At 44.4% G+C, this 18,104-nt stretch overlaps 1 protein-coding gene across 5 annotated transcripts in view; it reads right to left on the reverse strand.

The window, feature by feature from the left end:
• The window catches only part of ADAMTSL1 (ADAMTS like 1), a 901,468-nt gene that overhangs the window by 109,788 nt on the left and 773,576 nt on the right, over nucleotides 1-18,104 (reverse strand). For all 5 annotated transcript variants that reach the window (XM_032392420.1, XM_032392419.1, XM_032392418.1 and 2 more), the window contains 2 exons: nucleotides 14,464-14,617; nucleotides 12,428-13,553 (listed from right to left, as the gene is read on the reverse strand). In XM_032392420.1, coding sequence (XP_032248311.1) covers nucleotides 12,428-13,553; nucleotides 14,464-14,617 — 1,280 coding nt within the window. The remainder of the gene's footprint in view (nucleotides 1-12,427; nucleotides 13,554-14,463; nucleotides 14,618-18,104) is intronic.

Consider the following 18,104-nt stretch of genomic DNA (forward strand, 5'->3'; position numbering starts at 1 on the left):
AAAGCTCCTTATTTGGTGACGTCCTGGAAGGTGGTGTGACATAATGACCTCATATCTATATGCCAGTAATTATAGATACTGACGTATGAGTAACCATTGTGTGCCAGGCACTTTACAGATATTATCTGTTTTTCACACCGTTGCTCTTCTGCAGAGCAGGTGTAATTATTTTTAACTTAACTAATGAGCAGACCAAGGTTCAGAGGGATTAAAGTGGGCTCACTTCATAGGAAATGGCAGAACTGGAATTCCAGCCCAAGTTGCTCTGATTCTAGCCCTATTGTCCTTCTACCACTATGGGCTGCCCTCTATGTTAACTGATGCACCATCGGACTGCTTTTCCTAACCAAGGGGGTAGTCAGACATGACCAGCACAAATCAGGCAGCCTAGAATAGAAGGAAAACAGGGACAGGCTTAGGGGCTAAAAGGCAGAAATTCCTTGGCATTAGCCCTTTCCCTAGGATTCCATGTAGATAGAATATTACCTGCCACTTTTCACCCCTAAGAAGGAATCAGTACTTTCTTCAAAGCATCTAGTTTCATATGATTCTTCATGTTCACCTGCATTCCTTTGAAAAATCCCCTTAACCTTCAGGAAAGTCTTGTTTAAATGCTTTAAGCCTTTTATTAGCTGAGCTAATGCAAATTATGTCTGACTGGCAGCTCAGTCTTGGGCCAAAGTGTTGAACAGTGAGCCCGGACTTCTCTGTCAGTGTGGGGCTATCAGCAGGATTTAGGTTTTCTCAGGGGAAGGATCCCTCTTCAGCCAGATTTTCTTCCTGATTTGGTAATCTGGCTTCCAGTGCCAATTTTAGAGAATCTGGATTTTCTTTTCTATAAGAAAGTCAGCAGTGTTCTTACAGGTGGTATTGTTTCTGGATTTGGGTTCAGACGTAGGAATATGGAATGTACATCTGTCCATATTACACGAGCCTCCTGATATTAGATGTGGGGAAGAGTTACTTGTGAGACTCTTTGGCCAGTGTTACACCCTATCCAAAGGTAAACTGGAGTTAGTTTCTGCCTGAATCTCAGCTCACTGTGGTGAAATGCAGGAGGGCCCAGTAAGTGTTCAGTATTTATGCAGAGTAACTGAAAAGCAAGGAACAGTTTAGCTTCACCTTGCTTGTGGTCTAGGTCTCTAGATGCACACGTGTACAGGCCATCAACACTGTAAACACACACAGAGATGCAAATGCATATGTCACAATTACAGTGTTTATTGAGTAGCTATTATGTGCCTAATCCTATGCATGTTGATAGCTGGAAATGTCCATGTAAAGGTAGAGTGATAGGAAATAGAAGAAAGGCTTTCCCTAACACACATGTGCCAAATAAAAATGAAAGTCTCACAGATTGCAAGCCAGCTGGCTAGAAGATGGAATGTTAATTTATGCTAGATCTAACTGACCCCAGTGGCTTTTTTTGAAACAATGGCCAAGTCCATAGATTCAACTAAGGTTAAAATCAGCACAAAGAAATAGTCCCTGGAGCCAGACTTCCTTTGGTTCAAATCCCAGCTCCTCTATGTATTAAGTGTGAGACTTTGGGCAAGTTAATCTAACATCCCTGTGCTTCAATTTTCAACGTCTGGAAAATTGGGACAGTAACCTCAAAACATTATTGTAAGAATAAACGAACACCTGTAAAACACTGAGAACAGCACCTAACTCAAAGCGAATGGTCACTACATGTTAACAATAATGATGATGATGTCTTCAGTGGCCTGGGTGTGATAGGAGGTAGGATGCTACAAGGTGTTTATTCTTGCTACTTATTCATTCTCCAGTAGGGTTTTTCAAATTGTAGTTGTGTGCCACAGGACCTCAGGGTTTCCTGACACTTCTGTAATGGAGAACATGTGGGCAGGGCAGAAATGTTTCGTTGGGATCGGGTACCACTCTGGAACTCTGCCATAATTGCATATTAAATACTGTTCAGATTATGCACAACCATGCAAACTACAGTCTCCAGTAATTAGGAAACTTCCCTGCTAATCACTAGTGTTCATTCTTTTATTCGTTCATCCATTAGTTTATCATCCATTGAGTGTCTATTGTATTCCTAGAATTGTGGAGAAATTGACATACATTCTTAAACATCTGCCCTTGAGGAAGATTAATATAATTTAGAAGGTAATGCAGAAAAACAAATAGATAATTCTAACATGTAGTGGGAGGCTGGGCTGAGATAGAGTACAACATATAGGGTACTATGTGGGTTGTGGAGGGGGTCATCTTGAGTTCAAATTACAGCTCTACTATGCCAGCTCAACCGAGCCTTGGGGATACGCTTCTGGTAAGGAAGGATAGGATGAGGCAAATCTAACGCCCCAAGCAAATTGTGTACTGCTGAAAGGCATAGCTCAGGGGGGTGAGATGGGGGGTATGGTAAGAGATCAAGCGAGTGAGAGAGACAAATGTCAGATGATAAAAGGTGTTGCAAATCATGCGAAGGCACTTGGAACTTATCCTCAAGTGACAGCAAGCCATTAAAAGAATTTTAAGCATGGGAATAGCATGGACAGGTTTGCTAGAAAGATACTCTGGCAGTAGCATGTCAAATGATCTAGAGCAGGAGTCAAAAATTTTTTTCTATAACAGGACATATAGTAAATATTTTAGTCTTTAGAGGGCCACCTATAGTATCTGTTGTCTATTTTATTTCTTGTTTTCAATAACCCTTTAAAAATGTAAAAGCCATTCTTTTAATAACCCTTCAAATAACCTGGGTTCAAATCCCAGCTCTACCACTTACCGAGTATGAGATCTTGAGCAAGTTGACTCAACAGTTCTCTCAATAACCCTTTAAAACCCCTTCTTAGTAACCCTTTAAAAAATGTAAAAGCTACTGGGTGTAATTTGCCAACCCCTGGTCTAGAGAAGGCAAGTACAGAGTTAGGGGGCTGTTGAAATCATCTAGAGTAGACAAGGGTAAACCAAAGTAGAGGCAGTGAGAACAGAGAAAGGCGGAGGAATGAAAGCCGCTGAGGAGTAAGAACAGTCTAGAAATATTTTGGCTTGGGCAGCTGGATAGGTGGAAGTACTCCTTCCTGAGTGGGGATTGAGGAGTTTAATTTTTGATATACAGAATTGACCTCTTTGTGACACATCTGGTAGGGATGTCCAGTAGGCAGCTGTGCATAGGAGTCAGAAGAGAGACTAGGGCTGGTGTTGGACACATGACAATCGTTAGCATCCAGGGGAAGTCTGGAACCTTGGGGGTCATTTGTGTATATAAAGTAAGACTCCCAAGAGGGTAGACAAGAGGCAGGTAGGGGAAGAGAAATGCACAAAGACTGAGAAAGAACACCAGACATGTAGGAAGCAAACCAAGTGTGTGTGGTTTCTAAAGAAGCCAGCATGTGTTTTTAGGAAGATGTGCTTAGTTTATACGGAATCCTGCTCAGAGCTCAGATTAGATAAGAAATGTTTTCAGAGACCACTTTCTTCTTTTTGAACAAACAACATTTTGGGTGGGGGGAAGAAGTTCTTTCCGAGAAGTGTATGTTGCATGCAGCCTTATAATATGAGGTAGATAGGAAACCATCAAAATCCTAGAGGAGAACACAGGCAGTAACCTCTTTGACATGGGCTGTAGCAACTTCTTACTAGATAGGTCTCCTGAGGCAAGAGAAACCAAAGCAAAAATAAACTATTCGGACTTCATCAAAATAAAAAGCTTTTTCACAGTGAAGGAAACAATCAATAGAACCAAAAGGCAACCTATGGAATGGGAGAAGATATTTGCAAGTGACATATCAGATAAAGGATTACTATTCAAAATACATAAAAAACTTATAAAACTCAATACCCAATGGCTCAGTCAGTTAAGCACCTGACTTCAGCTCGGGTCATGATCTCAGGGTCCTGGGATGGAGCCCCGAGTGGGGCTCCATGCTCAGTGCAGGGTCTGCTTGTCCTTCTGCCCCTTCCCCCACTCATGCTGTCTCTCTCAAATAAATAAAATCTTAAAAAAAAAACAACACCCCAAAACCAAATAATCCAGTTAAAAAATAGGCAGAAGACATGAATAGACATTTTTCAAAGAGGACAAATGGATGGCTAATAGACACATGAAAAGATACTCAACATCACTCATCTCAGGGAAATACGAATCAAAACCAAAATGAGATATCAATTCATACCAGTCATAATGGCTAAAATTAACAACACGGGAAACAACAGGTGTTGGCGAGGATGCAGAGAAAGGGGAACCTTCTTACACTGTTGACAGGAATGCTAATTGGTGCAGCCACTCTGGAAAACAGTATGGAGGTTCCTCAAGAAGTTAAAAATAGAACTACCCTAAGATCCAGCAAGTAGGTATTTACCCAAAGGATACCAAAATACTGATTCGAAGGGATACATACACCCTGATATAGCACTATCAATAATAGCCCAATTATGGAAAGAGCCTAAACGTCCATCGACTGATGAATGGATGAAGAAGATGTGGTATGTATAGATAATGGAATATTACTCAACTGTAAAAAAGAATGAAATCTTGCCATTGTGGATGGAGCTAGGGAATGTTATGCTAAATGAAATGAGTCAGAGAAAGACAATACCATATGATTTCTCTCATATGTAGACTATAAGAAACAAAACAAATGAACATGGGAAAAAAAGAGAGGCAAGCAAAAAATAGACTCAACTATAGAGAACAAACTTATGGTTGCTGTAAGGCAGGTGGGTTAGGTAGGTGATGGGGATTAAAGGAGGGCACTTGTGATGAGCACTGGGTGATGTATATAAGTGATGAATCAGTCACTAATTTTATACCTGAAACTAATATTACGCTGTATGTTAACTAACTGGACTTTGAATAAAAATTTGGAGAAAAAAATAAAGAAGGGACCATATATTTAACTCTTTGAACTACAAAAAAAAAAAAAAGAATATGAGGTAGACAGAGAGAAGCCAACTCTATAATAAACTGAGAGGGAATACTAGGTGGGACTTAAAAAATTCATAATTAGCAACCCTGGGGGGGCACCTAAAATAGCCTCCTATATGTGGAATATTTCCAGGGTATAGGCTGGCTACTCTAGGGCTATCATATTAATTTTTTTTTTTTTTTAAGATTATTTATTTATTTATTTGACAGAGAGAGACACGGCGAGAGAGAGGACAGAAGCAGGGGGAGTGGGGAGAGGGAGAAGCAGGCTTCCCGCAGAGCAGGGAGCCGATGCGGGGCTCGATCCCAGGACCCCGGGATCATGACCTGAGCCGAAGGCAGGCGCTTAACGACTGAGCCACCCAGGTGCCCCCATATTAATGTTTTCACACCATTCAGGTACCATTAGTGCACGAGACCCATGAGATGAGACTTTAATACTTCTTTCCTGATGGACCTTGCAATATGGTGAAACCAGTCAATTACAGGTCCACAGAGCTAAGGGTTCAGCAGTGAAAGCAAAGGGAGAAGGAGGCAGAGTTCTCTTGTTTTCTAAATCAACTGGCATCACAGCCTGTGAAAATCAGTTTCTAACCCACCCCCATGACTGTGCTGGAAAGTCCAGTTCTTTGTTCTCAGGCTGAACCAGGTGGTCACACTTGGTTATTTTAACCAGTGTGGTTAAACTAGCCAGTCCAGAATGTTCCCCGAATACTGGCAGATTTGGAGTCTGTTAATTTCCACCATGTCTGCTTCCTTCACACACAGGCACTTTGTGGTTGGCTTCAACTCCAAGGCCCGGTATGAACTCCATCTAACCCATGTGCAAGTGTGTGGGTTGGTGGGAGACTGTGAGGGAAGGCGGGGGGGCAGGGAACGTGCCTGGAATTCCTAAGTGTCACTTCAGTGTGGAGTTGTGTCTCCTGCCACCAGATCTTTTAACAGAACTAATAGCAAGGGCATTATTCTACTCTGAGGTCCACCTTCCTCCCCTTTTCTCTCTCAATGTGTTTCTTAATGGAGGTCCTCGAACCTTCGGCCTCAGAGTCACCTGTGGTGCTTGTAAAGTGTGAATTACGGGGCTCTGCCGTACAGAGAGTTTCTGGGGTAGGAGAGGATGTGGGAATCTTCATTTCTAACAAGTTCCTGGTAATCACTGTGCACACTGAGCTTGGGAACTCCTCCTCGACTCACTTTGAAACGTTTAGAAGTTTTAAGAGAAGTATTCTTTCCACTGGAGTTGAAAACAAACTCGGGGCCCAAGTTATTTTATTCCACGCCAGCCCTTCAGTGTTTCCTAGCTTCTGGAGAGCAGTGACTTTTATTTATTATCTCATGGTCTGGTGCCCACTGCTGTATCTAAAGCCAAGCACAGATTTGTGGAGTTGAAGGGATGACTGCAAAGGACAACTTACTAGACACCCCCCTCCCCTGCTTCCACTCATGTTCCTCTATGATCCACTGGCCACAAAGTAGCCAGTGTGAGTCTATAAAAATGGAAATCAGATCATTTTACTTTCCTAATATCCTCCAAAATCTCCCTGTGATACTCAGATTAAAAGCTAGAGTCCTTCTCTTGTCTCTGATTAGCCTCATGCCTCATGCCACATACCCTCTACCTTTTGCCAACCACAGTCCAACCAAATGAACTTCCTTTGGGGTTCCTTCAACACACCAAACTCATTTCACTTTGGGGGTTTTACACTGCTTTTCCCTTGTGCAGGGGTGCTCTTCCTCCTGATGTCAATTGCTGGACACTGGTCATCATTCACATCTTGGCTTATAGGTAACCTCCTCAGAATACCCATCTAGAGTGGTCACCAAATCACTCCCTATCACCCCTGTTTCACTGTTTTGTTCAACACTTATCACCACCTGATACTTGTGCACTTTTCTGTGTTTACTGTCTTCATTCATTCATTCATTCATTTGTATCTGTTTGGTGCCAGGCACTATTCTCAGCACTGGGGATACAGCAGTAAATAAAGTCTCTTGCCCTTATGGACAGGCAATCAACAAATATCTATCAGATGGTGGTAAAATTCTGTGAATAAAATAGCAGAGTTAAAGGGATAAAGAGGACTGCTCTTTTAGATAGTGACCAGGGAAAGCCTTTCTGATGCAGAAATTTGAGCAGAAATCTAAATGTAAACTGCAAGGGAACGCAGACTTCTTTTTCATTTACAATATTCCCAGTGACTAGTGGTGTGTGTGTGTGTTGGGGGGGCATATAATAGATAGGCTAATAAATTCTTACGGGATGAATAAATACCCATACTGATCTTTTAGCACTTCTACACTTCATTTACTTCTCTGGCTTCCAAATGAGACTTTGGGTTTCACTGACAGGGAATGAACCTTCTTTTCCTCCATCCCCAGTATCTAACGCAGGATCTGGCTCCGAGGATGCATGGGAATGTTTGTGAAATAAAGGAGAAGCAGCGATTATGATGAACCAGTCTGTCCTAATACATTCAGGAACATCCCATAAACTATTGCTTGAGAAGTTGGCATGTGCTTCTAAGAATCATGTGAATTCAACTAGTAAATTATATGTATGAGGAGATACAGTAGTAACTGACTTGATAGTGATTCTTTCATATAAGCAATTTCTTTCAGATAAAACTTTGGCATATTTAAAAGCTAAAGAAGTAGTAGACTTTTCCTTGGTTACTTTCTTCCTCTCTTGACCTATCTTTCTGGCTCAGGCTACAAAGAGTATACTTGAATACATTGCAAAGTCCTACAGACCAATAGCCAGCTGAATCTTGCAGATCCTTTCAGAAAGATGGATTTGGTACTAAGCAAAAACAGACTAACTGAACTATAACACTGGGCATTTCAGCACGTCTCTGTGTGAAAATAAATGAGCATTTCTGAACTGCTACCGGACACAGGAATGATGAAAAGCAATAAAACCCAACACAGAGAGGTCACAAACAGCCCATAGCAAAGCAGTCCCAATGGCAGCACTGTGCAGATATATTCACTTTCTTTTCTCAAACAGGACTTGGAAAACCCTATTGAAAATGAAGCTCCAGTCATATTTCTTTTTGGTCAGCTAAGTTAAATGCAGAAATTATGCTGTTGGAGATCAGTATCCAAAAGCTCTTACTTTTCCTTACTGTGTGCCATTGACTTGCATCGGAAAGCCATGTCAAGGCTAGATCTAGAAAAATCTCGAGAGTGGCAAAAACTGTAAAGCTGTTTGCCCGTGCCCTTCATGTGCTCTTTCCCTCTTAATGCTACTCCTCACCCACACTCCCACCAATGTCCTGGTGACTGAAGAGCCAGGATTGGCCCTCTGCTGTCCTAGTCTAGCACCTTTAGTATCTTTATCACCTGGCTGCCATGTGTCTTTTTCTAGCAAGATTCCATGGAACCCTCTTCATCTTAAAGACATTAGGGCTAGACTCTCAGTACCCAAGGAGGTGAAAATTAAAAGGTGAAAGTAATATTTCCTAAGTGGTATTTCAAGAACTCTTGGTATCCCTGAGATGACAAGGGCAAAAAACTGTTCATTGATCAAAGAACTACTTGGAAAATAACGCATCCTATATTGTTCACTTGGAAAGCCACAACACATGTTGGAATGCTTAAAGGAGTTAAAAAAAAATGGAAAAACCAAAATAATTTTCAATTGGGGGATAGTTAAATGTGCTCAGGAACAGTAATCAGCCATTAAAAATGGCGATGCAGATCTCTACATATTATAATGAAATGTCTCCTGGACATGTTGTTGAGTAGAAACCACGTGAAATTTCTAAACATGAGTAATATCCCATTAAAAAACCAAATCATATGTGTGTATATGTGTTTTATATATAATACAATAAAATATATAAAAATTCCAAAAGGATGTATACCAAATTATTAAGAGAGACAGACTCTGGGGAATAGATGTGGGAGGACGAGGGAGACTTGCATTTGTACTTTATAGATTTAGGTATTATTTGCATTGTTTTATAGTCCCTTTATTGCTTTTATAATAAAAATGAGAAAAAATATCAAGCACTATATTAAAGAAAGTAGAAGTAAAATCCAGCAGTAAATACATATGTTCAGCTTTAAGTGAACATGTCCCAAACTCATGCGATCAGTGAAACCCGTTTTGTGGAGCACTCAGAAACAGCTCATGCAACAGGGTTTGAAGTTGCTGGGCTCAAGGCTCTGCCCACTTCCCACCAGCATATGGGTTTTTATCTTCTGAGGCCTTTTGTAAAGGAATGAAGGAGGTAGATGGGACCTCAGAAATGAATGAAGGAGGTAGACGGGACCTCAGTCCCTTTTATGATGAAGGGACTAAGGCCACACAAAGTGAAGGGCCTTGACAAGATCAGCCTGAAGCCCTCAGTCCTCATCTGACTCCTTCTGCATCCTATCTTTAGTCACCAGGTGACCCAGATGGGCTGTGACCCTTGGACTTCATACAAAATATCTCCAGCACTCAAGGAAATGGTCAGGACCTCTGAGTAAGCCATGGGCTCAAATGTTCTCCCTGAAGTTCCAGGCACAGCAGAGTCCTGGTGACCCCTTTCCCCCTTCCCAACAGCCTGCCTTGTCCACAGCTTTTAGGAGGAAGGAGGGGAGCCTGGAAATAGCTTGTAAACAATAGCAAGGGTCTTGAGGCAAGTTGGCATCCCTAGTGAAGTACAGATGCATGGAAACATGAACTTATTCATTCACCCAAAACAGCATGGGTTTGAGTTGGGCAGAACTGGGTTTGAATCTGCCCTCTTGATTCTGCCTTTTGCTAGCTAGCTAACATCATCAAGCTCCTAAACTACTTTGGGCCACAGTTTTCTCATCTCTGAAATAGGGCTAACAGCTCCCATGTTGCACCCTGTTGTGGTCGTTAACCAAGACGATGGCTATGAAAAAGTTGCTAGCATGGAGCACTAGGTCTGTAGTTAGTCAAGAAATGCTAATTTCCTGGGGCGCCTGGGTGGCTCAGTTGGTTAAGCGACTGCCTTCGGCTCAGGTCATGATCCTGGAGTCCCTGGATCGAGTCCCGCATCGGGCTTCCTGCTTGGCAGGGAGTCTGCTTCGTCCTCTGACCCTATCCCCTCTCAGGTGTTCTCTCTCTCATTCTCTCTCTCTCAAATAAATAAATAAAATCTTTAAAAAAAAAAAAAAAAAAAAAGAAATGCTAATTCCCATCTTTTCCTGTGCACAGCCAATCCCAGTAGTGCAATCCTGGGCACGAGGCAAAGGAAATATGAATAAATGGTCCCTACACTTCAGAAGCTGACTGGCTGGTGGGGAAGATGACATGATTAGGTCACAGTAGGTACGAAAGGTGCACTAATAGAGTTCCAGTGCACCCCCCACCCAAGCACAAGGGCACCACTCTTAGCCTGCACCCAACATCCTGGGGGGCCCTCTGGGGCTACCTCTCATTGACTCAGTGACCTCAAGGGGATTTACTCCAACTTTAGCTTGACCCCAAAATGTGTTGTAAAGATTTCTAGAAAGACCTGCAGGAATCATAGCAATTATGTTGATCAAGGAAAGTACGAGCTGGAGAGGACCAAGGAGCACACAAGAGGAGAGGTTCTCAAGGTGTGCATTCAAAATGCCTGGCACATGAATCCTGCATTCAAACCTTGTCTCCAGTGCTTCTGTGTGGGTCCCACATCTGTGTCTCAGCCTTCTCATCATTGATGTGGTAACAATCATAGTATTTACCCCCTAAGGTTATTTTTGAAGATTAAATAAGATAATGCCTTTAAAGCAGTGACCACAGTGTCTGGCATATAGTAAGAGGACACAGGGAAAATACTTAGTATTGTTGTTATTAAAGTTATTTGGTCTATAAGTATTAAGGCTGGGCAGCAATATTATTGACATTTCAAAAGGCACAAAAGATGCGGGCAGGCTGGACAGAGTCACATTTGTTCACCAAGTCTCAGGAGAGTCGACAGAACTGTGTACTCTTTGGACTCAAACTTGATATTGAATCCTTGGTCTGGCTCTTACTAAAGTGTGATCTTCTTGGGTGAGCTGCTAAGCCTTGATTTTCTATGTGAACCTGGAGGATAAGGTCAATCTTGGGGACTGACTGTTAGAATAACAAGTGCAGCTACATATAAATAAACCTGGCAAACTGCCTGGCACAATACACCCTGGCTGCTTTCTTTCCTTACCCAAAACTAGCAAGCTAGGGACGAAGATTGCCGAATAATAGTATTTAGGATTCGGGGCGCCTGGGTGGCTCAGTCGTTAAGCGGCTGCCTTCGGCTCAGGTCATGATCCCAGAGTCCTGGGATCGAGTCCCACATCGGGCTCCCTGCTCAGTGGGAAGCCTGCTTCTCCCTCTCCCACTCCCCCTGCTTGTGTTCCTGCTCTCGCTGTCTCTGTCAAATAAATAAATAAAATCTTAAAAAAAAAAAAAAAAGAATAGGTTTAAAAAAAAAATAGTATTTAGGATTCTATTTAATGAAAAGAGCACTCTACATGGATTCTGAGCAGATAAAAATTTAAAACAAGGACCCTGGACTGGAGGACCTTAAAGAGCCCTCTGTCATCCAGAGTATAGGATTCTTCCATTGACCGCCCATCCTATTTGGGTCACCTACCTTGGCTTTGCCACCTAGTGAATAAGATCTTTAGCAAGTTCCTAGGCTTTGTTTCCTCTTCCATAAAGTGTGGACAAAAACTGTACCCACCTCTCAGGGCTACTGTTAGAATTTGGTGAAATAAACCCAGAAAGACCCCATTTGCCTGGCAGATAGTCACTCCTCGATTAAGGCTAGCTATCATTGTTGTTGTCAGGGCCACCATATTGACTAAAAGAGAATGGATGGCAGGAATTATGGCACAGTTCTTGGCACACAGTGTTCAAAAATATTATCATTATAACTTCTACCACCGCTATTGATTTTACATTACGAATGGCTGTGGCCCAAGGAAGCAAGTAATACATGCTGTCATCCTGGTAACGACACATCAAAACAGAGACACCAGGAGATATTAGGATAATTAATCACAGGTCTGACTGGGAATAAAAGCTTTCTCGAACAAACAGCGTTTTTGGGCCCAGACAGAGGATGGGCTCACCCACAGGGAGCAGCAGGTGCTGCCTGCCCTCTCTCCCCAGCCCTGGGGGACCACACACATGGGGACAGCATCCTGATGTATAAGTTTTTCAGTGGTCCAGCTCACAGAGTGGTAATGTGATAATGCCTTGGCCTGGAATGATCGCTTTCTGCCAAAAGTTCAAAGCTATCTGGGGAGTATCTCATTAATCTTTGGGACCCTGTGGGGATTGGGGTGGATAGGCATTGTTGCTATTACCTTATAAAGAGGACAGCATACGGTTTAGAGAAATTAAATACCTTGTCTCTGCTCCAGCAGTCCTATTGGTACTAAAAGAGGACTTGAAACTCAGGATGCCATCCCAGAGGCCCAGGGCTCTAAGCCCTACCCTTGGAACCACCTTGAAGGAAGAGGGAATCAAGCGCCCCGGGGCCAGATGTGGCCCCTTGCCCCCCCGCCCTTCCCAGACCCGGTAGCAGCAAGGCTCACCTGTCACTGAACTGCACCTCTTCTCCGTTCCTGGCCCAGCTGATGGTCGGCCTTGGGTTGCCTATGGCCTCACAGTGCAGAAGCACACTCAGCGTCCCACTGGCCAGGGCCACAGTCTGCCCGAGGTGGGTGACCACCTCGGAGGCCGAGAGCTGCTGGGCAGCCGAGATCTTCCGCAAGATGGTGGGCTTGCGGTGGGGCCGGCGAGAGCCACCCCCCGCCTCCCCGGCGGCCGAGGTCCGGAGGGAGCTGCTGAAGCCAGACACGTGCTTATGAGGGGGGATGGCCACGGGGGGTCCCCGCCGCTCAGATGGCTTGAGCAGCACGTCCTGGTGCTCCAGGTGGCTGCGGAAGATCTCCTGGGCCAGCTGGGCCACCAAGTGCTTGCTGTAGACGTCTCGAAGCTCCTCGGGCTGCTGGGAGAGGTTCCGGAGGATGTCGTCCAGGCGCCTCTGCTCGGTCACCATGGTGAAGGGCAGGTGCCAGAGGGCCTGCTCGGCGTTCTGGTCCTCCTCGGAGGACGTGTTCCTCTCCGTGGAGTCCTGCACCTCCCATGAGGCGAGGAGCTCCCCGGGCCAGCCCCCCTGCTCCAGCAGCCGGGAGACAAGGTCATCGTAGCGGCTCCCCGGGTCAGCGGCGGGGCCCCGCTTCTCAGCCTTGCTGCCGTTAGGGAAGATGCCGTTCTGGTGTTTGTGCGGCTGCAGGGCCTCCTTCGGGCTGGCCTTCCTCACTGCGAGGGCCTCCTCCTCGCTCCTCAGACTCAGGGGCCGGGCCACCAGCTTCCGGTTGCCTCCAATGAGCTTAATGACAAACTGCTCCCGGGCGGGTCCCGCGGAGCAGGTGTAGATGCCCGCGTCGGAGGGCCTGAGGCGGTGGATCTTCAGGTAGCCAAAAGGGGCCACGGTGACGTGCGCCGAGCTGATGAGGTGCTGGCCGTCCTTCTCCCAGGTGATCAGGGGCTTGCGGAAGCGCCGCGTGGGGCAGCGCAGCACCACCGCCGTCTTGGGGAGCAGGTAGGCGAACCCCCCCACGACGAAGTGCAGCTTCCTCTGCCTCCGGGTCTGGATGTAGATCTTCCTGGCGGCCTCGATGTGAGGGCTGTGCTTGGTGGATGGCCGCCCGGGCCCTGGAAGGAAGGGAATGCAAGGGAAGCCAGACAGATGGAGAAAGAGAAGGGACGGCAGAGGAAAAGGAGAGTGAACACAGGGACAAGAGAGAGGGAACAGAGAGGACGAAGAGAGAGAGAGGAGGGACATGAAAGGGGAGAGGGAGAGAAAGCGGCTTGAGTTTATTTTGGCCAGGGCTTTCATTTACCCCCTTAGGCTTTCCAGGGAGGAAGTGGCTACCAGCTGTGGACCATCAAGCTGCTGCAAAGCAATGCTCCAACTAATGCAGTGCACTGGGGTAGCCTGCTATTGCCCCGCTGGGGCTTTCTACCCCTAGAAGCTGAGGTGCAGGTTCTAGATTGGGGGAGGGCGGGATGCCAGGGGAAAGGCAGTACCTCTCATTAGAAGGATTAAAAAAAAAAAAGAAAAAGAAAAAGAAAGCAAGCATCATAAAAAGAGGCAGAGGACAAAGGGAAGGAGAATCTCTCCCTTTCCACCTTTCCCCTTTGGGTTCTGCAGAGCACCAGGGCCCCAGTGTACTGGGGGAGGAGAGCCCAGAGGTGTTATAACTCTAGGGATTAATATTAAACAGAAAAAATCTGTTTGGAGCATTTTAAAACCCCAGAGTGGACAACATTAGACTTCATTAGTAATATGCTGACTCCAGCTTCCAGATCTCTCTATGCCAGAGAGTGAACTTTGCTCTACCCCCTGCAAACTGTTTTTCCAGCAGAGAAGAGAATTCCGCCTGGCCACGTGTAATTAAGATTCCTTTGCCATCTCCAGCTGAGCTCACCAGCCCGCTGCCCTCCTCGGGCTTTCCTGCCTGACGATCTCCCACCGGTCTTGGGTTTAGGGAAGGCTACTGCGTGGCCACAGCTGCTTCTGGGTGGGTCGGTCTCCCCATCCCCAGAGCTCTGACATACTCACGTGCACAGGTTGCCAGCATGCAGGGCCTGATGGATGAAGAGAAGGGCAGGGGAGGGCACAGGGAGGAATTGACGATAGCCGAGACCCCGGTTTTCAGCACCTTCCGGCAAATGGCACTTCGAGTCTGCGTGCCTTCTCCGCAGCTTGTGGAACACTGGTGAGGAGAGAAGGCCCACGTGCATGTAAATGCAGGGAACTAGAGGCTACTGGGTTTTTGTATGGACTCTCAAACTCACCAGAATGTGAGAAAAGTTGCTTGGAAAAGCAACAGTCACTAACAGAGAGAGAGAGAGAGAACTATTCGTTATGTAACATGATGGGAAGACACGTCCATATTGTAACCACATTCTAAGATTCTTCTACTCGAAAGTTTCCTGTAGACAATCTACCTGTTTTTTACTTATATGGCCTTGGCTTTAGAGTTACAGAGTCATAGAGTCCGTTCCAATCCCAGCTTAGTATTTTACCAGTTGGCAACTCAAGAGTCTGTTTCCACTTCTTACACTTAGTTTGCAAGGTTGGGAATTAAATGAGATAATATATTTGAAACTTCACACACAGCAATGACACTTGGTGTGAATTTTTCCCTCCTTCCTTCACAAATATAATACTTTAATGTCAAGCATCAGATAATTGTCATACATCTATTTTGTCTGAGGCGGGGTGCTAGATACTATGGAAAAATATTTGTGCAAGGTGGTTTGTAACCTCAAGGAGCTGTCATCTCATAATGAGTGGGGCGAAATCCAAATGCATTGTTAAAATGAAATACCATATGAGGGAGACAGAAATCAAAACCACAATGAGATACCACTTTTTATCCCCTGGAATATGGCCATAATAAAAAAAGACAGTAACAAATGTTATTATAAATGTAGATGTGAAAAATTAGAACCTTCCTATATCACTGGCGGCAACATAAAATAGCATAGTCCTCTTGGCGACAGCTTGATGGTTTCTTACACAGATAAACATAAATTTTCCTTATAACCCAGCAATTTCACTTGTAGGTATCTACCCGAGAGAAGTGCAAACATCCATCCACACAAAGACTTATATGTGAATGTTCAACAGAGACAAAAAAGTGGAAACAACTCAAATGTCCACTGACTGGATGGATAAACAAAAATATGGTCTATATACAATGGAATATTATTCTACCATAAAAGTAATGTTGTTCTTTTGGATAGGTGGTAAACAGATAAACCTTGAAAACATAATGTGAAGTTGAGTTTTATAGTATGTAAATTATACCTCAATAAAGCTGTTCAAAGAATTAGATAGTAATATAAGAATTTAGTAGAGATATAAAACTACATGACAAGTGAAGTATTATAAGATTAATGCTAATGATGGTTGAATGCTGATGGTACGCTAGTGATTTCCTAGCCTAGGTATTGAAGATGGGTAGAGTCTGAATGGGTGGAGAAACCGGGGATAAGCATGGGAGGCAGGGGAATATCCAGAAGGAAGGTCAAAGAGTTCAGTGCAAAAATCCAAGGCAGGCCTGGGGGGCAGAGCTAAACCAGTTTGACTGAACAGAGGGAACAAGTCGAGAGTGTCAGGAGCTCAAGAGGTAGTTTGGGGCCAGACGTTGGAGACTTTTAATTTTCAGACAGGAGGCTTGGAATTGGTCCACAAGGCAATGAGGAGCCATTGGAGGGAGGAGTGAAATGATGAAAGAGGTGTTTTGAGAAGGTTAATCTGGCAACAGTGTCCGGGAGGGAAGGGAGTAGGAGACGTATGGCAGGCGGGGATGTCAGTTAAGGAGGCTGCCACAGTAGTCCAGGCTCGAGATGATAAAGACCTGAACTGGGGTCATGGCAGTGTGCCACGTTAACTTGAAAAATGACACTAAGACCAAAAAATATCTTATATTTTCAAGTTTTATATGCTAACCCACTGAAATGAACTATTCTATGCAAGCTCTGATATACGACACCCTGAAAGACATTTTGGATGCAAAAAATGGAGGTAAGTAACCCATTGCTTTTGTTTCCTGATGATCGTGGATTCCAGATCCCCACCCATCCCTTGTTTTATTGTAAATGACAGCACCAAGTCCCGGGATCAGGTGGGATGGAGGCAAAGAGCCTGGAAAATTTAAAAGCATGGTCCGTTTAGGGCTGCCAAGCAGAAAAATAGACTGTGTGTCCGAAGATTGGTTTATGGTTTTGGTCAAGTCTAGTTCTTTCTGGAGGCTCAATTTCCATATCTCTAAAATAACACTAAGCAGGAGTAGGGATTTTTAAACCCTGTTCAATGTTGAGGAAGTGATTCAGGGGCTTTTCAGGTGATCTGGAGATCCAGCCTATGGAGATCTGGGACCCTAACCCATTCTTCAACCAAAACAGCTCTGATTTTATCTATTTCAGATTCTTGGCTTCATGTTACATTTCATTTGAAAAAAAGGGTTCTGGGGCTTTAAGTTTTAAAAGAACAACCAGGCTATAGGATCTTCTAAGTTCCTTCTAGCTTTAAAACTGACTACTCTGACCTTAATTTCTTTTATATTTTTTAGGGGAAATGACTTTCATAAAAATATTATTTAAAAATACATAATAGCCAACTCTTTCAAAAGATGCAAGGAATTCTTTTAAAGAAGTAAGAACTTTTAAGGGGTCTTATTCTCAGAATAGAATCTGAAAGTAATTTTATTTGAAGTGTCTAAAATTTTGGCTTAATTCTGTCTCTGAGGGATTCTGTGCAGTAACTGTAAGATTGAGCCCAGATAGTTGAGGATGAAAAACACCCATAGATCATTCAGGTCTTCCTTTCTCCAAGGGGAGTCTTGGGGGCGGGGGATGTGGAATGCGTGTTTCATCTCAGTCAGAGGGCCAAGGAAAGGGCTGTTGGGATGACAGGGCCGACTAGAGCCTCCACGAACACCCCCAGAGCTCATTTGTATGGCACCAGTTTGAGTTGAATCCTAGTGAAAAGGTGATGACTTCCTACCATTCCCAGGCCCTCCCCAATGTTTGGAATTTCCATTCATCAACTGAGATAACCCAGAACCTAAGAACATTCCGTGGATAAGGGCTAAGTTGTCCTATTTCCCAAAGTGTAATTTCCTCTTCCTAGGAAGACTGGTAAAGCCTGAGGGAAGCCTAGGCCATGACCCTGAGTCCAGCCAGTCAAGGTAAGCACTTTCTTTTATTTCCTCTCCTCCTGACAATGAGCAGGGTGGAAGAGAATCATAACAATAAGAGGACTAACTTTTACTAGGCACAAAGTAGTTTATATGCATCGTTTAACTGAAGCCTCCCAAGAACCACATGAGTGGATATTATTATCTCCAGTATTCAGATACAAAAACTGAGGCCTAGAAAGCTTAAGTAATGAGCCCAAGGTTATAGAGCCAGTGGGTGGCAGAGTCAGGATTAGAACCTAAGTTTGCCTATCTGTGAGTCTAACTACTTTTGTAATCTTTTTTTTTAGAGAGAGAGAGCGAGCGTGTGCGTGTGTGCAAGCAATGGGGGAGGGGCAGGGGGAGAGAGAGAGAGAATCTTAAGCAAATTCCACGCCCAGTGCAGAGTTCAATGTGGGGCTCCATCTCACAACCCTGAGGTCACGATCTGAGCCAAAATCAAAATCAGATGCTTAACCAACTGAGCCAACCAGGCGCCCCTGTGAGTCTAACT

Source organism: Phoca vitulina, unplaced genomic scaffold, assembly GCF_004348235.1.
Source record: "Phoca vitulina isolate PV1807 unplaced genomic scaffold, GSC_HSeal_1.0 scaffold67, whole genome shotgun sequence".
NCBI classification, from domain to species: Eukaryota; Metazoa; Chordata; class Mammalia; order Carnivora; family Phocidae; genus Phoca; species Phoca vitulina.